The sequence below is a fragment of the Vipera berus genome, assembly GCF_964194415.1.
Source record: "Vipera berus genome assembly, chromosome: 16".
In the NCBI taxonomy this organism is placed as follows: Eukaryota; Metazoa; Chordata; class Lepidosauria; order Squamata; family Viperidae; genus Vipera; species Vipera berus.
Window position 1 is genome coordinate 9,926,850 of NC_138219.1, and position 20,181 is coordinate 9,947,030.

General features: G+C 55.8%; 2 protein-coding genes across 3 annotated transcripts in view; both read right to left on the reverse strand.

Moving 5' to 3' along the window:
* Positions 1-7,488: 7,488 nt before the first annotated feature.
* On the reverse strand, positions 7,489-12,815 carry ECM1 (extracellular matrix protein 1). The gene is made up of 6 exons (XM_081340720.1): positions 12,647-12,815; positions 11,039-11,164; positions 10,254-10,585; positions 9,357-9,577; positions 8,683-8,770; positions 7,489-8,488 (listed from the first exon to the last, which is right to left on the reverse strand). The coding sequence occupies exons 1-6, from the start codon at positions 12,747-12,749 to the stop codon at positions 8,303-8,305; spliced, it is 1,056 nt and encodes a 351-aa protein (XP_081196846.1). The 5' UTR covers positions 12,750-12,815; the 3' UTR covers positions 7,489-8,302.
* A 4,616-nt stretch (positions 12,816-17,431) lies between these two features.
* RPRD2 (regulation of nuclear pre-mRNA domain containing 2) overlaps positions 17,432-20,181 on the reverse strand; it is a 32,574-nt gene continuing 29,824 nt past the window's right edge. For both annotated transcript variants that reach the window (XM_081340578.1, XM_081340577.1), the window contains 4 exons: positions 19,821-19,925; positions 19,504-19,576; positions 19,120-19,234; positions 17,432-18,507 (listed from right to left, as the gene is read on the reverse strand). In XM_081340578.1, the coding sequence (XP_081196704.1) occupies positions 18,359-18,507; positions 19,120-19,234; positions 19,504-19,576; positions 19,821-19,925 (442 nt within the window). In that variant the 3' untranslated portion in view covers positions 17,432-18,358. The remainder of the gene's footprint in view (positions 18,508-19,119; positions 19,235-19,503; positions 19,577-19,820; positions 19,926-20,181) is intronic.

Below are 20,181 nucleotides of genomic sequence, written 5' to 3' on the forward strand. Positions count from 1 at the left end.
CGCCTCCTTTCAGGCCTCTCCACGCTCCCCCCCCAGGCTCCTCCTCCTCTGGCTTCTCCTGCCCCGCCCCTCGAAGCGCGGCCCCGCCCATCAGGCGCGGTGGGGGGAGCAGAGCGAGAGAAGGGAGACCCTCCCCCTCCCTCGGCTCCCCCTCCACGTGGATCGGTCTCCCCCCGCGCATTCCCGAGAGGAGCCAAGGAGGGGGGGGCAGGGGGCAAATCGAGAACGGAGCCCCGGCAAGGATCCGAATCTCTTCCCTTTTGGCCCTGGAAAGTAACAACCAGCCATTCATCCGTCTCCCCCATGTGACCTTTGGATCAAGGGGTCCTTGTCCCTGTCCAGAGGGTGGAGAAGCGGCTGTCTTAAACCCTCGGCGCCCTGGAGATCTGCGGGCTGCGGTTTCTTCGCTGCTCCCCCCCCCCCAACGAGGCGCTTGGCCGGCCTGTTCCCCTCACTGTCCCCAGGAGGAAAAGGGGGCGGAAAAGGACGGGGCTCCCTCATTGGCCAAGGGACCCAGTCTGCAAGGGAAGCCAGGTAGAAGGAGCCCCCCCTTTCAGACTTGGGGATAGGGGTGAGGAAAGTCAGCACTCTGCCTTCTGCAGCATCCTGGAGGGGAGCCCAGCGCTCAGAAGCAGCATTCACGGAGCTCCTGGGAAATTGGGCAACCCCCCCCCCCCGTTTCAAAATTTCAAATATTCCCAGCCCTGTTTCCCCTCTGAATTGCAGACCCCGAATTGCAGGAGGGCAGCAAAGATCCCACACGTGGACATCTGAAACCGTGTTCAGAGGAGCTTCCTCTCTGGAGGGCGATTACCGGAAGGATAAATATTTTAAAGGGACACAGGGGGGGCAGTGTGAAGGTTCCTCGGTTTTACGCTGGCCATAAAGCCAATCCTTTGCCCCAGCCTCCTTCGCCCAGATTCTGCACCACAATTCCATGTTGCAGGAGCCCAGCTGAGTTCTGGCAACGCAGACCCCTACTTGTGGGCAGGGAGGGAAGAGAGCTGGAAAAGCTTTGGGGTGGCTTGTGACCCACACACGGCCACGTAATTGCAAGCTTAAAAAAACCCCCAGAGCCTCAGTGGCCTGTGGGAGAAGTCGGGGCCCAAAGGAACAGGTGGCTGAGAAGGGAGGGGGGCAGGCTGATCAAAACACATCTTCTCTGTTCTGGAAGTTGAATAATGATAATGATAATATTTAGGAATACCTGGGGAACCAATTCAAAAGGACAGAAACACCTGGGTAGGAGCAGAGGCCTCAACAAGAGAGGATGAGGGGACAGACGGCGGCCCATCGCAGCCTCTCATTTCGCCCCAAACTGCGACGTGATCCCTCTGAACTGACCGCACATCCTGACGGGTTCGGTGGGCCCAAGAATCTTGCCAGGTTTTGATCGCCGTTCTAACAGCCTCAAGGCAAAAAGCGGCCTTGTTTTCTCAAAGGACTCGATATAAGGGGAAGGCCGTTTCTGCCAGAAGTCCAAATCGAGATGCTTCGGCCTCCGGCCAGAGTGGGCATGGGGAGGTCATTTGCACCCACCCACAAGCCCTTCCCTCCGGCTTCAAGATCTGGCATGATAAAAGTCCGGCGCTGGCAAAGCCTAGAAAATTCCCTCAGGGATGGTGACTCACCCGTCTCTGTTTCCTTCTGCTGGGAAGCCAGAAGTGGGCTACGGTGAGGCTCCGGGTGCCAAGAGCATCGGTGGGTGGCATTCGTGCCAAACAAAGGCACCCTTTTATCTGACAGCTGGCTGCCCTCTTTGGCAGCCTGGAGCAGCTTCTGATCCGGTTCTGCCATCTGGGGGAAAGGAAAAGCCCTTTGCACATGCTCTAGTCCAGAGTTTGGGACGCCCAGGACCTTGCAAGAGGCCGATCGTCCTCCTGCCCTTTGTGGGGGTGCCAGGGACCGATCCACACCCATCGGCCTGCCAAACAGGTGCTTGGCCCCGATCCCTCGCTCTGCCAGCGCAGATGCCCTGGGCTCCATCGGGCTGGCTCCCTGCCGTCTCTTATTTTGAGACCAGACCCAGAGCTGTAAATGTTTTTGCAACGTATTTGAGCTGGTTGCTTAGATGGTTTTATTTTGGTCTGCTTTGTTTCTTGGCTAAAAAACCGGAAAGCCTTTTCTCGTAGAAGGCTCTGTTTTTATTGCCTTTGCTGTGGTGGGTGGTGGGGCATCAGGTGTGGAGGGGGGGCGCAGGGTGCCCAGACTCAGGAAGGGAAGGGTCCAGCTTGCAATTTGCTTGCTTGCTGGATCCCTGAACTTGGGTCCCAAAAGATCCCGAATTCAAGCACAGAAAAGAGATCAGATTTCCAGGGGAAAAGTTCAACTCTGTTCTAAAAGTAGGTGTGGGTCAAGGGGGGGGGAGATTCTCCTTGGTTGCAAGAGAGCGGATAACAATCTGAGTTTTTCACTGGGCTATTTTAGCAGCAAATTCCCCCAGAAACCTCTTTAAACTTTGCATTTCCTGTGCAGCACTTCTAAAGGAACTTGTCGAGAAGAAGATAAACATCAAAGCTGCTTTATCCAGAGAGAAAACCTGGGGGAACTTGGAAGGACAACAAGCAGGAATTGAAAACAGGTTGGGGCCTCTTCTTTGCCTCCCGGCAGTGAGAACAATCAGGAATCAAACCTGGCCCGCTTGGCCTCGGCCGTTTGGACAACTGGACTTTCCCGCCTGCTGTCAGCACCCTCGGAGGGGCGGCTTGATCCCCACCAGGCCCAGAGCCCAGGATGGGACTCTCAAGATTTCCCAGCCTGCCCGTTCTCAGAACACCAGGAGCTTGAAGCCTGTGTGAAATATTTAAGGTGGCCACCCGTCCATGGGCACAGACATTTTGACGCAGTCCCTGTGGATGCGCACGGAGAATCTTTGCACTGGTGGGCATGAAGGCTTCCAAAGAAATGGGCAATTCCATTCGTTTTTTAGAAGGGCAACCTCAACCCTTTCGTCGAGGGGAAAATGTTCCCTGGGGAATATTTGGACGATCTGCCCTCTAAGCATGCGCAGATTCCTTTTTAGCACCAAGCCAGAGGCCTGTATGGGAAAGTACTGGGCCCTATGAAGTGTAAAAGAAACTCATAATGTCCCCTTGGTCTGCAGTGAATGAGATGCAGCTCCAATCAATTTTTTCTTTCTTTCTCTCGTTTCTTTTCCGCTTTTCCTTGAATTTCTTTGAATTTTTCAGGCCACCCATTCCCTGGTTTTTGGTCACGTCCTTCTGTGTTTACTTTCTAGGAAACTGAATTCTTTCAAGACAGCAGTTTATTGAAAACATCCCCTTAAAAAGATACAAGAATAAAATATATAATTTTCAACATTGCTACACTGTTGGGTTTTTCCCCCCCTAATGACAACAAAACAGTCATTTCCCCCTAATTTTCATTGCTAGGGCAATTATTCTCCAATAAGGAAATTAGAGTGAGATTTTTTTAAAAAGAACAAATGCTTTCTAAGAGATTCATTTTAATTTTTCATGGCGGCTAAATCACTTTGGTTAGCAAGTCCAGAAAATAAAACTTAAAAAAAGAAATGAGAAGTGCATTCCTGATTTCCAGATGAAATTAAACATCTGTTTTATCCTGCTTCTTTCTGCAGACAGCTAGAGATTTATTAGAATTAATATTTACATTTAGTAGAAATGCAACCTTTGATTTAACAGAGCAACTGTGGGCCTGAGGCTCTGTTATTCCAGAATGTTTGTTAAATTGCAAATTACCTCTTTCTGGCTGGTTTAAATCATGTCAGTTACTGGTTTAGCCTCTTTTTGGTATTTTTATCCTCTCAAATATGCTGGCTGTTAAAAGCAACCTCAGGGAAACAACACAGCCCACAACCTGACCACCAACACAATTTAAATCCACAAACGCACCTTCCTCTATGCCCTGCGTCCTTTTGAGCATTCAGCCCTTAAACCTTGAGGTCTAGCCACCTGAACAAAAAGTAAATCAAAATATATCTTAACAGCCAAATAAAACCAGCAGAGTTCCTAGCTTTACAGTTTAGGATTTTATAATTGTATATGGTGTGTTTTATTCTGTAAATGTTTGTGGCTGTAAATATTTCCCGGGAGTATTAATTTAAACACTTTTCTGTTCCTGATCATTTTTCCTTGATGGCCAGCCAAATTCCAGCTGCCAAACAGGCTGTTTTCTCTTTCCTGGGTTAAGCCGTTGCTTCTCCAGAACTGGAGCAAATTAGATCAGCCCACGCAGTTAAGTGCTTCTCCAAGTGCCGATGGGGATATAAATGGAATTAAAATAATAATAAAAAATACTGTAAATAAATAAACTGGCTTGGCCACGCACGGACACTGAGGGTTCCTTGCAGGTCGGAGAAAAAGTCCCAAGGGGCCACTCTGAAAGTCACCAACAGCAAGACGCAGAGAGGGAACTTTGCAGGGCCTGTCCCTTTGGCAGCTGGGACTGAGGCGGGGTGGGGAGATTAGCAGCTTGCTTGGGAAAAAGCCCACCCCCCTCCACCTTTCCATCCATCGTGACCTGGCAGAGACTGTGGTGAGGCCAGCCTAAAATGGAAAATCTTTGACCGAGTGAACGTTGCACATCTGAAGCCAAGCCCAGCAGAGACGCAGTTCCAGACGCTGCTTTGTTAAGGGGGGAGAGGGTGGGGCGGATGGTCCTTGTAAACAAGGAAGGGGGGGGCCTTACTGTGCAAGGGAGGGGGAGAAGGCAAAAACAGCTTTGTCTCCTCTTCCGCCATCCTTGGCCACATCGCTGGTGCCCTTGACTGTACCACATGGTCCAGCTAAGGAACAGCTCACAAACAACCCAGAAAAGATTTTTAAAATCCCATTTTAAATCACTGGATGGAAACCACATTAGGGTCTGTGGGTTCACACGCACAAGCTTAAAACAACTGTGATCTTCCTAACAGTTTCATCTTAATAATAACATTTCAACTTACAATAAGATGAAAAAGATCCCCTTAAATAAACCAGATTTTCTCACCCACCCGCCCACAATGAACAGGCCTAATTTTCAGTTTCATGCATATCCCCACAGCTTATTTTAAACCAAAGAAGATTTGCCCCCCCCTTCAACTGTATTTTTAAAGTCCCTCTTTAGTCCTGTGAAACCCCACCCGCCTCATTTCAAAGCTGTTTCATCTCTTTTATCTACCACCCGAAAATTAAGTTTCCCAGCTAAATCAAAATGACAAATTAAACTCGTCCCTCTGTGTCTGCTCAGAAGCCCTTTTTAAAAAAAAACACCATTGTCAGTTTGCCATCTATCAGAACAAATGGGGTGGGGGTGGGGAATTAATCCTACTATTTTTAACTGCTTGAGTCTGGCTCTAAAATAGCCTATCACAACATCAATTAATCTATTTCATAACGTCTCATCTAGTTACCCAATGCTGCTTGATTTATAATACCGCTAGGAGAAACGCTTAAATCTTCCTGAGATTATCGCTTCAAAGGTTATCAATTGCTTGCCGGCAAAATACTTCTGTTCCATAGCCAACGAGTAGCTGTTCCTGGGTAGAGATATTTCTGTGTGAAGTTTCAAAATTTGCAGAACTATTTTCTGAAAGCAACTATCGGTTAACACAAGGCTCTCAGAAAGCCTGAACAAGCAGGATCAGAGGATCCAGGATAGGTTTAATTGAAATCAAGCAAGATGACTTGATTTAAGGAAAATTACTGCCTCTGCTGCGATACAGAGAATCAGGGAAAATTTTGCAAGCGGGGGAGGGGGGGCAGAGACGGTATTTCGTTGTGGCTGCTGCTGCAAACACCCCTGGAGTCTACGGAACAAAAGGAAGATTTTGCTGTCTCTTTTGCCCACTGTCTAGGAATTATTCCAGCAAAGCCCAGCTCCAAAGGCCTCTAATCCGGACATTAGCTGGCTTTCTGAACAGAAGCAGTTTGCAGCGGGGAGAGCAAAGCACTCTCTATATGGTCAGAAGCATTTTTTTCCATTTTGTGCCTCTATTCAGGTGACAGAAGGTTGGAAAACACAGAAAACCAAGAACGACACGGGATCGTATATTTTTCTGCCAGTATCTTCAGTCCACACAGAGTTGGCTTAGCCTGCAGATCACTCTGATTTTCCGTGCTTTGGGGCCAGGATATTGTTGCTCACATACACACACATCCAGGGGTTTAAAGTCCCCCCTTTCAGGGTCTTGAGACCCAACGGGGACCCTCCCTGCCTTCAGCAGTTGATGGCCGATGACCCTCTAGCTCAGGACCCCCAAGGGAGGTGCTGGCCAGCCAGAGCTGCTGGGGGGGGGGGGCTCTCCCAGCCTCCCTCCCAATTCAGAGGATCCTTCCTGGAAAAACACATAAAAATTAGAGCCCCATTTGAGCTGCTTCCAAGCCGCGTCTCCTGGAGAGGGAGGCCAAGCAGCCAAGACCTCAGCCTTTGGACTCCTCACTGAGCACACGTGTTCAAGAGCCAGATTTCATGGGGGGGGTCCCCAAGGGAGGCTGTGCGTGCCCATGTTTGGGGCAATGCCTTCCCAGCACAAATTCAACGGAGGGGACCTCCATTACACTCTCTAGTCTATAGGCAGAAATTTGTAGCGCCCAGAGCCAGGAAGCGTGAAGCCAAAAGACAGTGCCCCCCCACCAAATACTCAACTCCCCCCCACTCCACCTCCAGCCCGCCTCCTTGCCCCAAAGGGAGAAGGGTAGGGGGCAGGTGCCAAGTTGACCCCTAATTGGCCACAGACACGGCCAGGAGCCCATGGAGGGAATGCCAGAGAAGACGCTGCTGCTAAATACATTGCGGAGAAGACTGGTGGCTACAAGACCCTCAAATCCAGGTAAGAGTGGGGTGGAGCTACTCAAGGGGCACCAGAACAGGTGAAGGAGCCTCCATGGCCCATTTTTGCTCTTCATGGTAGTCAAAGCACCGTGGGGAGAGCAGTCTCGCCGAAAAGCATCTTTTTAAAAAATGGGCTCTGTTCAGAATGCTTCCTCTTTCCAGCAAGATCACACACACACACACACCTCACAAGGGCCCCCCTTTCCCTGGCCCTTGGACCCCAAAGCCCCTTTCCTTGCCCCAGTGAGCCTTGCAGCCAGACCAGCCGAGGGTTACAAGCCCCCACCCCCGATTCCGCTGCCTGTTTGGGGCGTTGCCTGCCAAGGCCCAACCGCAGGACTGTTTGCTTTAAGGAGGGGGGCTGCCAGCTTCTCCCCTGCCTGCACCCCTCTCACTGTCCCACCATTCCTGATCCAGACTCCCCTGCCCCGGAGAACAGCAAGCCGAGTGTGAGCTCCGCAGCACTGGATCTTGTGGTATCCTCAAGGGAAGGAGACTTTCCTCTCTTCCTGCTCACAGGAATGCCCTGGAATTCCCCCTCCCCACAAATATGGATCTGTCCCCACATGCCATCTGCTCCCTGACCTGTGTCTGGACACCCATCAGCCAAGGATGAGGGCCCCCCCCCGGTCTCCCCCTTACCCTATTTCTGGTTCTCCTTCTTTGGAGTGATTGGGAATTGAAGGACAGACAAAGTTGTGTTGTTTTTCCAAAAAGTGGTTTATTTATTGAACCCTTTGCCTCTGGCACGAGACCACGTCATCACTTCCTCATAATAGGAGCAAGGCATTTGTTACAAGCAAAGAGTTTAGGATTGATCACCAGGCAGAAATGCAAGACGCCAGCCGGCCACACCACCCGCCTTTGGGGCTGGCAAGGGCCATCTGGGTGACTGCTACGCCCTTCTTCGACTGGGAGACCAGCGGGCACGGTGGGGAGGGGGCTGCAGTTTGGAAGCTCCAATTTTTGGGGCTTCTGTTCCTGTCCCTCTCTTTAAAAAACAACAACAAAGCTGCCCCAGTCTGGATCCTAAAGACCCAGTCAATCCCTTTAGATAGAGCAGACAAGCCACGGCTGATCGTTCTGCAGGGATCCACTATGTAGCAGAGAGGTGACCAGGATCTGGAGCAGCCCAGCTGGGAGGCAGCAACGTCCCCCTGGCTGGCTGGCCAAGACAGGGGAGGTCTGTGGGGCACAGGCAGGACCCCCTTTCTGTCCTCCTAGATTCCTACAAACGCACCAACTGGTCTCCAGCAGCAAAGCCCAAGAGGGGCTGCAGAATTCCCAACCACCCCCCAGGTTTGGCCGGCTGCCACCGGCCTGCGGCTTCTATCCAGGAGATAAAGTGCATCGGAGGGAGGGTCCCCAGGGGGCCCCTCTTTCATTATAAAGTCAGTAGAGCGAGAAGGTTTCGGTTCCATTCCAGATTTGGGAAGGGAACCAGCCAGAGGGAAGGAGAGGCAGGGATGGGGGGGGCTTTGAGCAGGGCAGGATCAGGCCCCAGGTGGGTTCAGGAGGCTGACGGGGTGGGAAGCAGGTCCTCCTCCTCCTGGCGAAGGAGAAGTGAGACGTGCCCCAGGTAGCTGTGGTCGAAGCAGTCCTTGCGGGCAGCCTCCTCCGTCTGGGCGCAGCAATTCTGGGGGTCCTTCCAGGAGCGCCTCTGGGAGCCGCATAAAGCGGTGATGAACTGCGATTTCTGGGGGAGAAGAGAGGCAGGGATTGGGGCTGGGGGCCCTTTCACGTGCAGTCCTTTGTAAGCGGTTGCTTCGCTTCATCGCCTCTGATCACACTGGAGGGCTCGGGTCAACCCGCCTGGGGTCGAAAACAAGCTCTTCGGAGCCCACCCCTCCGAGGAGAGAAGATCTGCCCCCCCCCAGATGGGTCACTCACCACTTCTTCGGCACAAAGGGTCCGTTCACTCTCAATCAGCTTGCAACAGGAGTCCGTGATGTTCTGGACTAAAGCCGGGTTGGCCCTCCTGGAGAGCAACACAAGAAGAGGAATCCCCCACTCAGGGTTTTGGAAAGCAAGGAGGGAAGGGAATCCAGGGGAGGCGGGGGAAGTCTTTAAACCCCCCCCCCCACACACCCAAATCTCTCAAGTCCCCAATTTTGGGGTATAGGTGCATTTCATATTGCAGCCACGAGAGGGCGCAGCAGGCCAAGAAATCTGACTTTTTGCATTTAATCCTTTAATTGCTGTCATGAGTAATTTATACAAACAGGTCAAACACACTCCATAAATTAGTCTCCTGTTTGAAGGGCTCTTTTGGGGGCTCCTGAAAATCTGCCAGCTGGACAAACTTCTATTTGTATCCTAACCGGTTGGCATAAATGGCACCAGAGCCCAGCACCCTTACTCCCCGGGTTGCCTTCCAGATGGCATGGACTACCACCCCCATCGCTCCCTGCCAGAAGAGTCCAGCCCACCTGAGGAGAAAGAGCTTCAGAGAAGGGCCTCCTCAGCGCTCAGACCCCCAAGGGGGGAGAGAAAACCTCTTCCTGGCTTCCCCAACCCAGTCGGCAAATCTCTTGAACTTGAGGATGTGGGCTGTGGCTACTCACTGCTTGGGCTGGCTGGACGCTTGGCTGCAAATGGAGTCCAGGACGGGGGTGGTGAGGTTGGCCAGGTCCAGCGATGCCCCCTCGCCCTGGTAGGTGGGGAAGGGGGCTTGGCTGGCGAAGCAGGCGAGCCGGGCCTCGCGGGCACCCACACGGCAGCAGTAGAATGGGCGTGTCTTGACCGAGAACTCCTGCTTGCAAAACCGGGTCAGGGATTTTTCCCACTGGAGAAACAAGGAAAAGAGATGAGCCGTGAGGGGAGGGGAGAAGAAACTCGCCCTCTCCCCCTGTGCGAAGGACCAGGGAGGATCTGCATTAAAAGGCGGCTTCTGGGAAGAGAAAAACAGGAGTGGACAACTACGTCTCCCTTATAAACTGTGGACTTCAACTCCCAGAATTCCTGAACCAGCTGGCTCGGGAATTCTGGGAGATGAAGCCCACCGTTCCAAAGGGAGAGATAGTTGCCCTGGCTAAAAGGTTCCCGGGCGACCAAATCCCAGCTGGTTTCACAGCCCAGGTAAACACTTTGTGGTTTTATAATTAGACGTCCTCCAGATACAGGTGTGTGTAAACTTGGCACTGCAGACCCAGCCTAGCCGAGTTGCAACACTCAAGCTCACCAACATCTGCAGCGGCCTGCAGTTGTCTCCCGGGTGAGACTTCCGGACCTTCCTCCAAGAGGGGGGAGGGAGCAGGTGTAGTAAATCCAACCGGCCTTTTCTTAAAATTGTTTGGTGGGGAAGCGGTCAGCCTCCTGCATAGCCAGCCACTTTTTTTAAGGTCAAGAGCCAAGTTCCAGGTGGCTTAACCCCTGGTGAGGAGGATCCAGGAGATGCTGAAGTTGGCCTGGTGGAAAGGACACAAACGCACAAATGCACAGCGGCGTGGAGGGAGACTCACCTCGTTGGAGGCGCAGGAGAGCTTCTGTTCCTGGGCCAGCCGACAGCAGCGGGTGAACTGGACCTCCAGCTGGTTCAGGGCCTCCCCTTGGCGCGAGAGGTGGCTGAAGCTGGTCTGGGGCAGGTTCCAGGGCCCGTAGCTGGGCTTCCTTCGCCCCACGGAGCAGAGGGCCTCCAGGTTGTCGAAAGAGGGGCGGCCCAGCGGGAAGTCTTCCAGCTTGTAGAGGGGGAGCGTACGGGTGCAGCCCACCCGACTGCAGGGGGGTCTCCTCCCTCTGGGCTGCAGGGGGATCGATTGGGGCTCCCCGTGGACCAGTATAGGGAACTCTTCCCCTAAAGGAGGAGGAAGGGGGGAAGTGGTTATGAAGGGGGTGCCCCAAACCCCTTTCTTATTCCCGCCTGACCCGGAGTACAGATCCCACCATCTAAGCCGGAACCGGCTGAGTTCCGACAACCAACAGAACTCCGAAGAAGCCACTTGCTGGCTGCACGCCAGAAAGCTCCTCCTGGATCGAATTCTCCCTCTTTGCTTTTTCTGCTCTTGTTTCCTTTGCAGGGTGGGGGGATATCGAGGGCCGCCATTTGCTTTTCCCCACAGGTCTTTCAGCCCCTCCTGGGGGGCACCAAGTTCCCCTCCCCTCCAGAATGAGGGTGCCCGGAGGATGTTGGGCTCAACATGGGTCCCCAAAATGGGTCCGTCTCTGTCCGAGTGCGAGGCGCCTCCCTCTGGGTTTGGGCCCGTCGGTCACCCACCCCCCAAAGCGCCTCCCCCCTTCTCAGCCTCACCATCCTCTCCCAGCTTTTCCTGGATCTTCTGGATCAGGAACTCCCGAGAAATGACATCCGGAATAACATCGTGTTGGGACAACTCAACCGGGAACTGCGCTGGTGGGGGTTGGTCGCTTCCATCGGCTGGGAGAGGAGGAAGAAGAAGAGGAGGTCAGCCATGCATTGGGCCCAGAAACACACCTCGTGATAAGCCATGGTTTGTTTAACTTTGGTTTCCCAGTTAACTCACGACTGGCTGAACAACGTGCTGAACAAGAAGGAGATCAACCACACTGTGGTCCAAGCAAATATATGACCTGCACTAAACCATGGTTTGGTTGTAGCTGATTCCATACACTTTTCAAAGATTTGTGGGCTTTCAGCCTGGACCAACCGAAGCCCCACCCCCAGTGCCGAGTTATGGACGATGGGGTGAGTGGAGAGCAGGTCAGGGAGGCAGGAAAGCATTACAGGCTCCTGGTCCTGACGTGCACCCACCGTCTCCCCTCTGTCAATTCAGCCCCCAATTTCCCCCCCCCAATGCAAAGATATTCAGGCGGAAGTAAAGTGGCTCTGCTAGGAAACTTGGTTTGAAGGATTACTCATGAGGAGGTTTCCAAGGAATGACACAGACTCTCAGCCCAAATCCTCACAATCGCAAGAGCTCACCCGCCTCCCAGCCCGGCCTCTTTCTTGGCAGAGCTGGGCCTGTTTTGGGGGGTTGTCCAGCAGCCCGAGGGAGGGGGAGGCGTTTTCCGGGCTCCCCTTCGCCTGGACTTGCATCTTCTGCTTCCTTTCTCCATCCCGAGCTGGAGGCAATCAGCCCCAGGAGGAAGGGGCCGATGCCCTCATTCCCTCCCTCTGTGGGGTCTCCTCAACTGGCTGCGGGGGGGGGGGGCTCGCTCTCCTCCATCCTCCCGAGCCTTAGCCCAAGGCCAGACCTCTTTTGAAATGTGCCCCAGCCAGTGAGCCTCCCCCCCACTGCTCCCTCTGGAGGACAGCTGGGTGGCCCTCAGCAACTCGGGGGTCCCTCTGTCCCTTGAGCCCCAGGAGAGCGTCGCTGCAGCTGCCCGCCCCTTTCGGGGCTGGAGAGACGAACAAGGGACTCCTAAGCCCTCTTGCCCAACAGTTTGGCTTCCACAACCAGCACAAAAAGGTTTGTCCCTCTCTTTTCGCCTCCGGGCGCCAGGCAAGAGCAAACAAGTGGGGGAAAGGGAGGAGAGAGAGGGCAGGAGCGGCCCATTTTTCCAAATAAGCAAAGCGCACGGAGGGGGGAGGCTGCGGTTTGGGAGGAATCTCTCCCCCCCCAGGGCAGCAGCAGCAGCGGCCCGAAGGCCCGACAGCCGCCCAGAGCAGCACCAGCTGCTTTCTTTCCCCCAAATGGGCCGAGAGAACCGGGGCGGGGAGGCGGCGCTGCGCCCCGGAACCGGCCAGGGACGCCTTTCGCCCGCACCCTCCTCGGCCCCCGCAGGCAGAGAGCGGGCGCCCTTCGGTTGGGGGACCAGGGAGGGGAGGGGGCGCAAGGGGAGCTGCGAGGAAGCGCGAGCCGAGGTAAGCCCCGGGGCTCCTCCGGGCCCCGACCCCCTCCCGGCCACCCCTCTGGCCGCTCCCCGCAGCGGGACCTACCGGGCGGCGGCGCCTCGCCGGCCGAGCGTCCCCCGGCGGGCCAGGCGGCCAGGCAGCAGAGGCAGAGCCAGAGTCGGGTCATCGTGCGCATCGCTCCGGGCATCCTTGCTCGCTCGGGGCTGAGTCTCTGCCGTCGCCGCGCACTCCGGCCCTTTTGTACCCGGGCCTCGGCGGAGTCACCGCCTCCGCCGAGCGCAGGACCGCCCCGGCAGCCTCCCCGCCTCCCGCCGGACGGGCCGGGTCGGGCCGGAGCAGCGTCGTCGAGGGGCCGCGCCCCTGCTCCTCTCCTCCTGGCACCCCCGGATCCGCTTACAGGGCAGGAAAAGAGAAGGGGCGGCGGCAGAAGACCCCACCCGGCCTGGGTTGCCACATCGCAGCGGGCGATTGCCTCACCCGGGATGGTTCACGAGCAAGGACGGGCTCCAGCTGATGGATCGAGAGCCCCCCGCCCTTTATCTCGCCCCCTTGCTTCGGGGGGAGCTCTTGGGAGCGCCTGGAAGCCCCTTCCCCTCCGTGCCCCCCTCCGCCCCAAGCCCCGTGGCTCCGCTCACGCCGCGCGAGGGCTCTGGAAGTCCATCCTGGCCGTTGGAAAGCGCGATCCCGAGGCAGATTTCCGCGATCCGGCGCCAGGTTGCCAGCCAGAGAAGACGCCGGGCTTCTGGACAAGGTGGCGGGTGGGGAGAGGGTCTTTGGCCGGAAGAGCTGCCCCTGGCCCGGAGCCGGAGGGCGTCGCGTCTCCGGCTGGGGCTCCCTCTAAGGGGCCACCCCGAAATTGTCAGGTGTGGAAGAGATCTGTTTCTCCCTCCCACTGCGGTGGCCTCTCGGGATCTATTAGATTACCAACTGAGGCCTGTTTTCAACCAGATTACCAGTAGCCCACAGTTTGCTGGGCTACAGATGCCCCTTAAACTCTGGAAATCAGCGGTCACTCTCCCCCCCCCCCCCCCGCGGGCTAAGGATGCAGGAAATTGGGTGCAGAATCTAATGGGCTGCCTGGTCAGTAGAAATCTCTTACACTGTAGATGCTGAGTGACAAAATTATTCCTTTTGAGTGCCAGCCCCCCAGTCATCATTCTGGGGCTTCAGTCAGTGTTTTACTCCTGGGGATGCCCTGGAACAAACTCTTACTGTTTCCTTGGCAACATTTTTAGAATTGGCGTGCCAGGCTGAAAAATTCTAGGGAAAAAAGTAGTCATGGGCCTCTCCAGATGTTTTTGTTTTGAAATGCTGTCAGCTGAAACCGCAGCCACTTGCTCAACCGGGTGGGTTTCGTCCTCCCCCCAAACCCTGACCCCCACCAACCGGTGGTCCTTTGCTGGAGAGCATGTGCGACATGCGTGGGCCACGGGAGACGTGTGACCACAAAGTCAGAAGGGCCGGACTCAGCAGATCCAAAGCCACCTCTGGGGAAACTGTCCCCCCCCCGGGACCCCAAGTGCTGAAGGCTTCTACATCCCCGTTAGAGACAGGGAGGGGCCCTCTGGCCAGCTCAACCAGCCCCCGAAACTTCACAGCCAACTTTTCAGGCCAAAGTGGTTTCAACATGGATTAGGGTGAAGACTGACAGCCAAACACGGTGACGTATTTTTTGCAACTTGTAGTCACATATTTTTGTGATTAGCTGACGGGGTTAAAAGGAAACAAACATCAACTGTAGCTGTGGGAAAGTATCTTGACTTTCTCTCTGAATTTAAGAGGGTGATAATTTGGGAAGGGTTGAAGAAGTACCTGGAAGTCACGGTGAACCACAAGTAAGGAAGCAAAGAGGTTATTCTGCCCATCCACTTCAGTGTGTCCCACTGTATTTAATTAGTCTTAAAACCGCGTGGATGAGCATGGATTTCTCACTGGCCACACATATTTGGTTTTATAGAAGACGGAGGCGCAGTTTGGAGGTGAACAGGACCCCTTCTGCTGAAGACCCCAGAGCAGGAGACAGACACCCGTCTCTGCGACCTCCAAAAACTAGTCAAAAGTTGAAAAAAATAACTCTTGGTGGAAAAGTGGCCTGAAGCAATCAGCAGCCCCCTTTTCCTTCTTCTGCTGCTGCTGATTACAAAAGGGAAATTAAAATCGGCATTTCAGGAAAAGAATTGTTCACTTCTTTGTGTTTTGTTTAGCCCCCAGCCAAAGCCACAGCGCATTAGGGAAGCAATCTTTTTGGTAAAGCCTCAGTATCCCTTGCATGTAGGTCAGCGGGGTGGAAAAAGGGATTCTACACATGCTCAGCAACTAAAGCTTTTAAAGCCTTCCTCCACACAGGCGCAGGAGCCGGACCCTGCAGAATTTGCCATAATCCCCGGGAGGCTGGTGGTTTTCTCTGGCCCAACAGAGCGTTCCTTCGGACTACAACTCCCATCTACCTTTTTTGTGGATCTGGAGCCAGGCTATCTCTGAATTCAGCAGTCAGCGAGTCTCAAGGAAGCACCTCACAAAAAGACAGACGGAGAGGGGGCCACCCTGGGGGTTTCAGATGCAAATGTGAATCGGAGACCTGTAAAATATTAAAAAGCACTTTTTCTGGCAGGCTTCCTTCTTTGGTAACTTGTTTTTTTCCCCCACTCCGCTTTCTTCACTTTACTTTGCTGGTGTTCTGTCACAAATACCTTTTTTTTGGAGGGGGGGAGAAGCCTTAAGTTAATGCCCCTGTTTTTAAAACAACCTCTCCTGTTTGGTTTCGTTTCATTTCGTTTTCCTGCCTTGTCCACTGAATTCTCACTCCAGCCGTTGTAAGTCAAAATTCTCCCTCTCTTTCGGACCTTTCCAGTCAGGAGCCCCCCCGGGAGTTGTGGGGAGGGTCCTGGGCGAGAGCTCCGGAGCAAGAAGGGGTGGCCAGGCAGCCTTTCCGGGTGAGCTGAGCTGTGGCTGGAGGGCAGCTTGGGGGGCTGAGCGTTAAACCACACGAGCCACAACCTGCTTTGCACATCACACCCTGCTTTGCTTTGTTTGGTCCAGGGTCACGCCTGAGCTGAAGCCGCAGAGTTGGCTGCCAACATCCCCAGACTGCCTGCTGGCTGCCCCAGCAAAGGCCTCGGCCGGGAGCACCCTGACAGCGAAGCCCACTCTCCAAGGGAAGACCCTCCCCAATTTGCTGTGACACTGAATCTCCTCCCTCCCCCAGGTGGGTTGTTTTTTTTTTTGCAGGATGCCCTTAAAAAGCAGCGTTTCCAAAGTGTTCCCTCCACCAGAGGTTTCCTCTTTATTCCCAGAGACAGACAATCCACTGGAAGGGCCTCCCCAAAGCCTTGCTTGACACTCTCTGGATTCCTCCACGGAGGAGAGGCAGAGGCCTTCCCTGTTGGCCAACCACAACTCAAGTGGCAACAGCTGTTGAGCGGAGAGGGCAGTTGGGGTCACCTTTTCCCAGCAGACCCGGCTTGGCCCGTTCAAGGCCAGCCCGGAAAGCCAAGAGGTGTCCTAAGTGGCTCAAGAGGGGGGGGGGCTGTGTGGGGCCAGGGCCACCTTGATGCCCCCTGCCCGCTGAGACCCCAACAGGCCTTCCCCTTCTCTGGACCTTCCTGGACCCCAACGCTGTGGGGCAGAATGGCTGTCCTGGCATCCTTCTGGGTCAAGTGACCTCACCTGACCCTGGGCCGGAGAACAGTCTACCAGGAATGTCCCCAGGCCGCCATACACCTCTGCCAGCGCAGATCTCAGCCCTTCGGCTGGCCACCTGCCTCTCATCATCGGTGTCAAGGAATGCGGGGCCCAAAGCAGCCCCACCTCCTGTTCCAAGAAGCGGGTGTTGTAACGGAGCCACAGAGGCTCAAGATAGCTCAGCACCTCCGTGCCAGGATGAGTAACGCAGCAGCAGTGCAGGAACAAAGCCGTCATTGTCCCCCAGTGAAATTGGGACGTGCAGCGCAGGCCAGGCCTGACAAGGAAAGGTCCTTGGCCCCCCCAGTCCTTAAAATTGGCCACTTAAAATTCAGCCAAGAAAGCCCCCGGGGGGGAAGAAGGGCCAGCCTGCTTTGAAAGGGGAGAAAGAGAGAAAGTTGGAAGGAAGGCTTTCTCAGACAAGTGGAATTTTCAAGAGCGTGGTCCTCATTGTTTTTAGAAGGAAGCCACTCGCAGGGGAGCAGGGGAGTGCGTGGGTGTCAGGGGCCGCTTGCACAAGGGAGCCCCGCCCGAGGCCCCCCGCCAGTGAGGGGAGGGCCGGGTTGCAACAGAGCTCCCAGTCACTTTTCATTCACGTGAGTTGCCCGTCTCCCTGGAAAACAGCCAGGCGGTGGGGGAAGAAGTTATGAAAGACAAATATTGCGCAGCCACATCAGTTCCTTGAGAAACAAAGGGCCAGTCATGGAAATGCCATCCCCCCACCCTGGGAGGCCCCCTCCCCTCCACCGAGAGAGAGACGGGAAAAGGCGGCACCTCTCTTCCTGCCAAGACCCTGAGGGGGGGAACATGGAACGGAGTCATGCCGGGCGTCAGCAGGTGAGGGCCCTGGGCCCCCGCCTCTCTGCTCGGCCTTGGACATTTGGGGCAGCCCCTCTTCCAAGGAGGGGTCACGGGGGGTCTGGCTTCCCCGCACGAGGTCCCCAAGCGGGAACCAACGGCCAGGCGAGCGGCCTCTGCCCGGCTCAGTGGGCGAAGAGCCGTCCGCCTACACCACGGGCAAGCTGGGGACGGGCAGTCCCACCATCGGCTATTCAGCAGGCAGGGGACCCCAAATTCTGCAGCCACTGAAGCAGCCTCCTGAGCATGGGCAGAGCGCTGGGTTTCAGCACTCCACATCCAAATGACTAACAGCGGGTCCCCCCCTGAAGGAAGAGAATTAAACCGGCAGAGCTTGAAGAGGCTTTATTTCATTCTCCTACATGTGAACGATGCTTTGGCGAGGTTTTCCCGGAGGGCAAGTAACAGTGCTTTGCCCCACTGAGGGTTAGGGAGCCCTGAGGAGGGGCTGCTACCGCCCCCTCCGCCCCCCCAGTGCAGGGGCTGCCGGTCTCTGCTCAGGCCTGGCGGCTGCTTTGAACCTCTGAGACGAAGGAAAAGGGCCCCGCCTGGCTTCGAGCGGGACCGGCTCAGCCCTGGCCGACAGAGGCATCTCTGGTGGCCAAACTGTTTTGGGGAGCCTGGAGAAGCCACAGCACCTCCTGTTCCGGAAAGCAGAGCCTTCCCCGCACACGGAGGTAGACTGCCTCAGAGCCTGGAGGTTCCGTTTCACACAGGTGTGCCATGCATTTTCCACAAGGAAGCTCAGGTTGCACCACCAGGCCCCTTCCCAGCATTATGGAAGAGTTTCCAGCTCTTAAAGGGGGGGGGAGCTTCCGAGTCGGGTGGGGGAAGGACAACCCCCCCCAGCTTCCCCTGCGTCACTCCTTGGACATCTGGGCCTTAGCCCTTATCAGCAGGTGCATCAAAGCATCCCCAGGAGGGGGGAACTTGGGGGGGGGGCTCCAGAGCTAACCTGTAAGTTGACCTTTGCTGGTCAGGAAAGGCCTTTTACCTCTTCCCGCGAGGACACCCACGCATGCCTCCGGGAAAGGGCGTTGAAGCGGGCAGGCAGGTGGGGAGGTGGGCCTTGTGCAGGTGACCCAGCCCAGGAAGGAGGGAGGATTGGTGGTGGGAGATCCTGAGCCCTCGGGCGGCTGCTTCTCAGCCTTGACGCTCCTTGGTGAGGACTAGGCCCTTGAAACACTGCATGGAAGCCTCAGAGGCCCCTCCTGGGCACACCAGCCACGCCGACCCTGCAGGAGAGCCGCCTTTGGCTCAGAAGAGCTCCTCCGCGTTTCTGACCCGCGTCTCCTGGAGCTCCCGCAGCCGGTGCTGCACCTCGTGCAAATCCCTCTCGCCGTGATGGTGGTTGTCCCGGCTGCGGACGTTCACAGTGCGGTGGGTCATCTCCTTCTGGCCGACCACTGTGGGGGGGAGGAGCCGTCAGCGCCTGAAGCTGCCTGGCCAGAAGTGCCCAAACAGCGTATGAGCCCCCTGCATCATGCGTCACTATGGCACCTGCATGCCTGCTCACAAAATCCCGAGGGCCAGAAACTTGATGAGTCCACGTCTGTACTTTTCTCCGCTAGATCACTCAATCTTTACATCCCCCTGCCCAGCCAAGCCGAAGCAATTTGAAGGGGGAGCTCAGGGGAACCTGGGGTCCTCTGGCCCAGCAATATGGGTCGTAAAAATGCAAGTAGAAAAATAGGGACCACTCCGGTGGGAAGGTAACAGCGTTCCGTGCGCCTTTGGCGTCTAGTCATGCCGGCCACATGACCACGGAGATGTCCTCGGACAAGCGCTGGCTCTTCGGCTTTGAAACGGAGATGAGCACCGGCCCCTAGAGTCGGAAACGACTAGCACGCATGTGCGGGGGAACCTTTACCTTTTTTAGTCATCTCCAGAGTTCTGCTGGCTCAGCTTCTCCTGGTTCTTTTGAGCTCAGCCAAGTTTCGCCAAGCGCCCCAGTTTAACCATCATCCCTTCTCCCCCTCCCGGAGCAGAGCCCCCCACCCCCGGCGATGCCAACGTACCAAACTGGAAGTTGTACTGCGCCAGCTGGGCTCGCCGGATTTTGTGGTTGAGGGTTGTTGCTGAATCGGCATCCAGGTCTGCCTGGAATCCGACCTGGTGGAAGAGCCGGTGGACCTGCCCGAAGGAGAGTCCAGCAAAGCCAGTTCAGACACACACACACACACACACACACACACACACACACACACACACACACACGGGCTGCTGTTGCACCAGGAGTCGGGGGGAGGAGGCTATGGTGATGCCAACTCCCCAAACGCGGGTACTTTCTCAGCCAAACTGGGGGCCCTCGCCTAAGTTAATCCTGAGGTCTGAAGGTCATCCCACCCCCCAATTCCCTGCCTCCCCTGGCTGAGCCATTGGGGAGGGGGCTCCCCTCTCACCTCGCCAGCATACTCCTCTGCATCTGGGCCCACCGGGATCACCATGATTTGGGAGGGGGACAGCCAGAAGGGCCTGGGGGGGGGAAAGCAGAACACAATGCTTGGCCTGGACACCCCCTCCAGCCATTCCCACCCCAGCAGCCCCCAAAGCCCACTCCACCTGCTGGGCCCTTCTCCTCCTCCCAACTGGAAGTTTAATTCCTGCCCCCTTGGGAGAGACCCCATTTTGTGGCTCTTCAGAGCACCCCCCCCAGCTCAGTGGACATAGGGAAACGGAGGCAGGAGGGAGAGAGCGGGGGGGGGGCTGAATCACTCACCACTTGCCCCCGTAGTTCTCGGCTAGGATGGCCAGCATCCTCTCCACGGAGCCCAGCACCGCCCGGTGGATCAGGACCGGCCTCTCGGGGGCCCCACCGTCTCTGCTGCAGGGAAGAGAGAGGGCAGGACTGGGCCTCTCTCGCCCCCCCGGAAGCCCTTGCCCCCCACTTTTTTGGGGCCCAGCCAGCCCCCCTTCCGCAGCCTGCATAGAGACTAAAAAGGGGGTCCACTGTTCTGCAGCACCTCGTCTGGTTAATCAGAAGGGGGGGGGCGCCTCTCACCAGGCAGGCTTCAAGGGAATCATGCTCTGAAGCACCTTTTGCCTTCATAAGGACTAGGAAGTTGGGAGAGCAAAATGCG

Coding starts and splice junctions, on each gene's coding strand:
- ECM1 (XM_081340720.1), bottom strand. CDS start 12,749: ATGCCCGGAGCGATGCGCACGATGACCCGACTCTGGCTCTGCCTCTGC. Junction 10,586..11,038: donor GGAAAAGCTGGGAGAGGATG/GTGAGGCTGAGA, acceptor CTCCTCCTTTAG/GGGAAGAGTTCCCTATACTG. Junction 9,578..10,253: donor TCTCCTGCGCCTCCAACGAG/GTGAGTCTCCCT, acceptor TTGTTTCTCCAG/TGGGAAAAATCCCTGACCCG.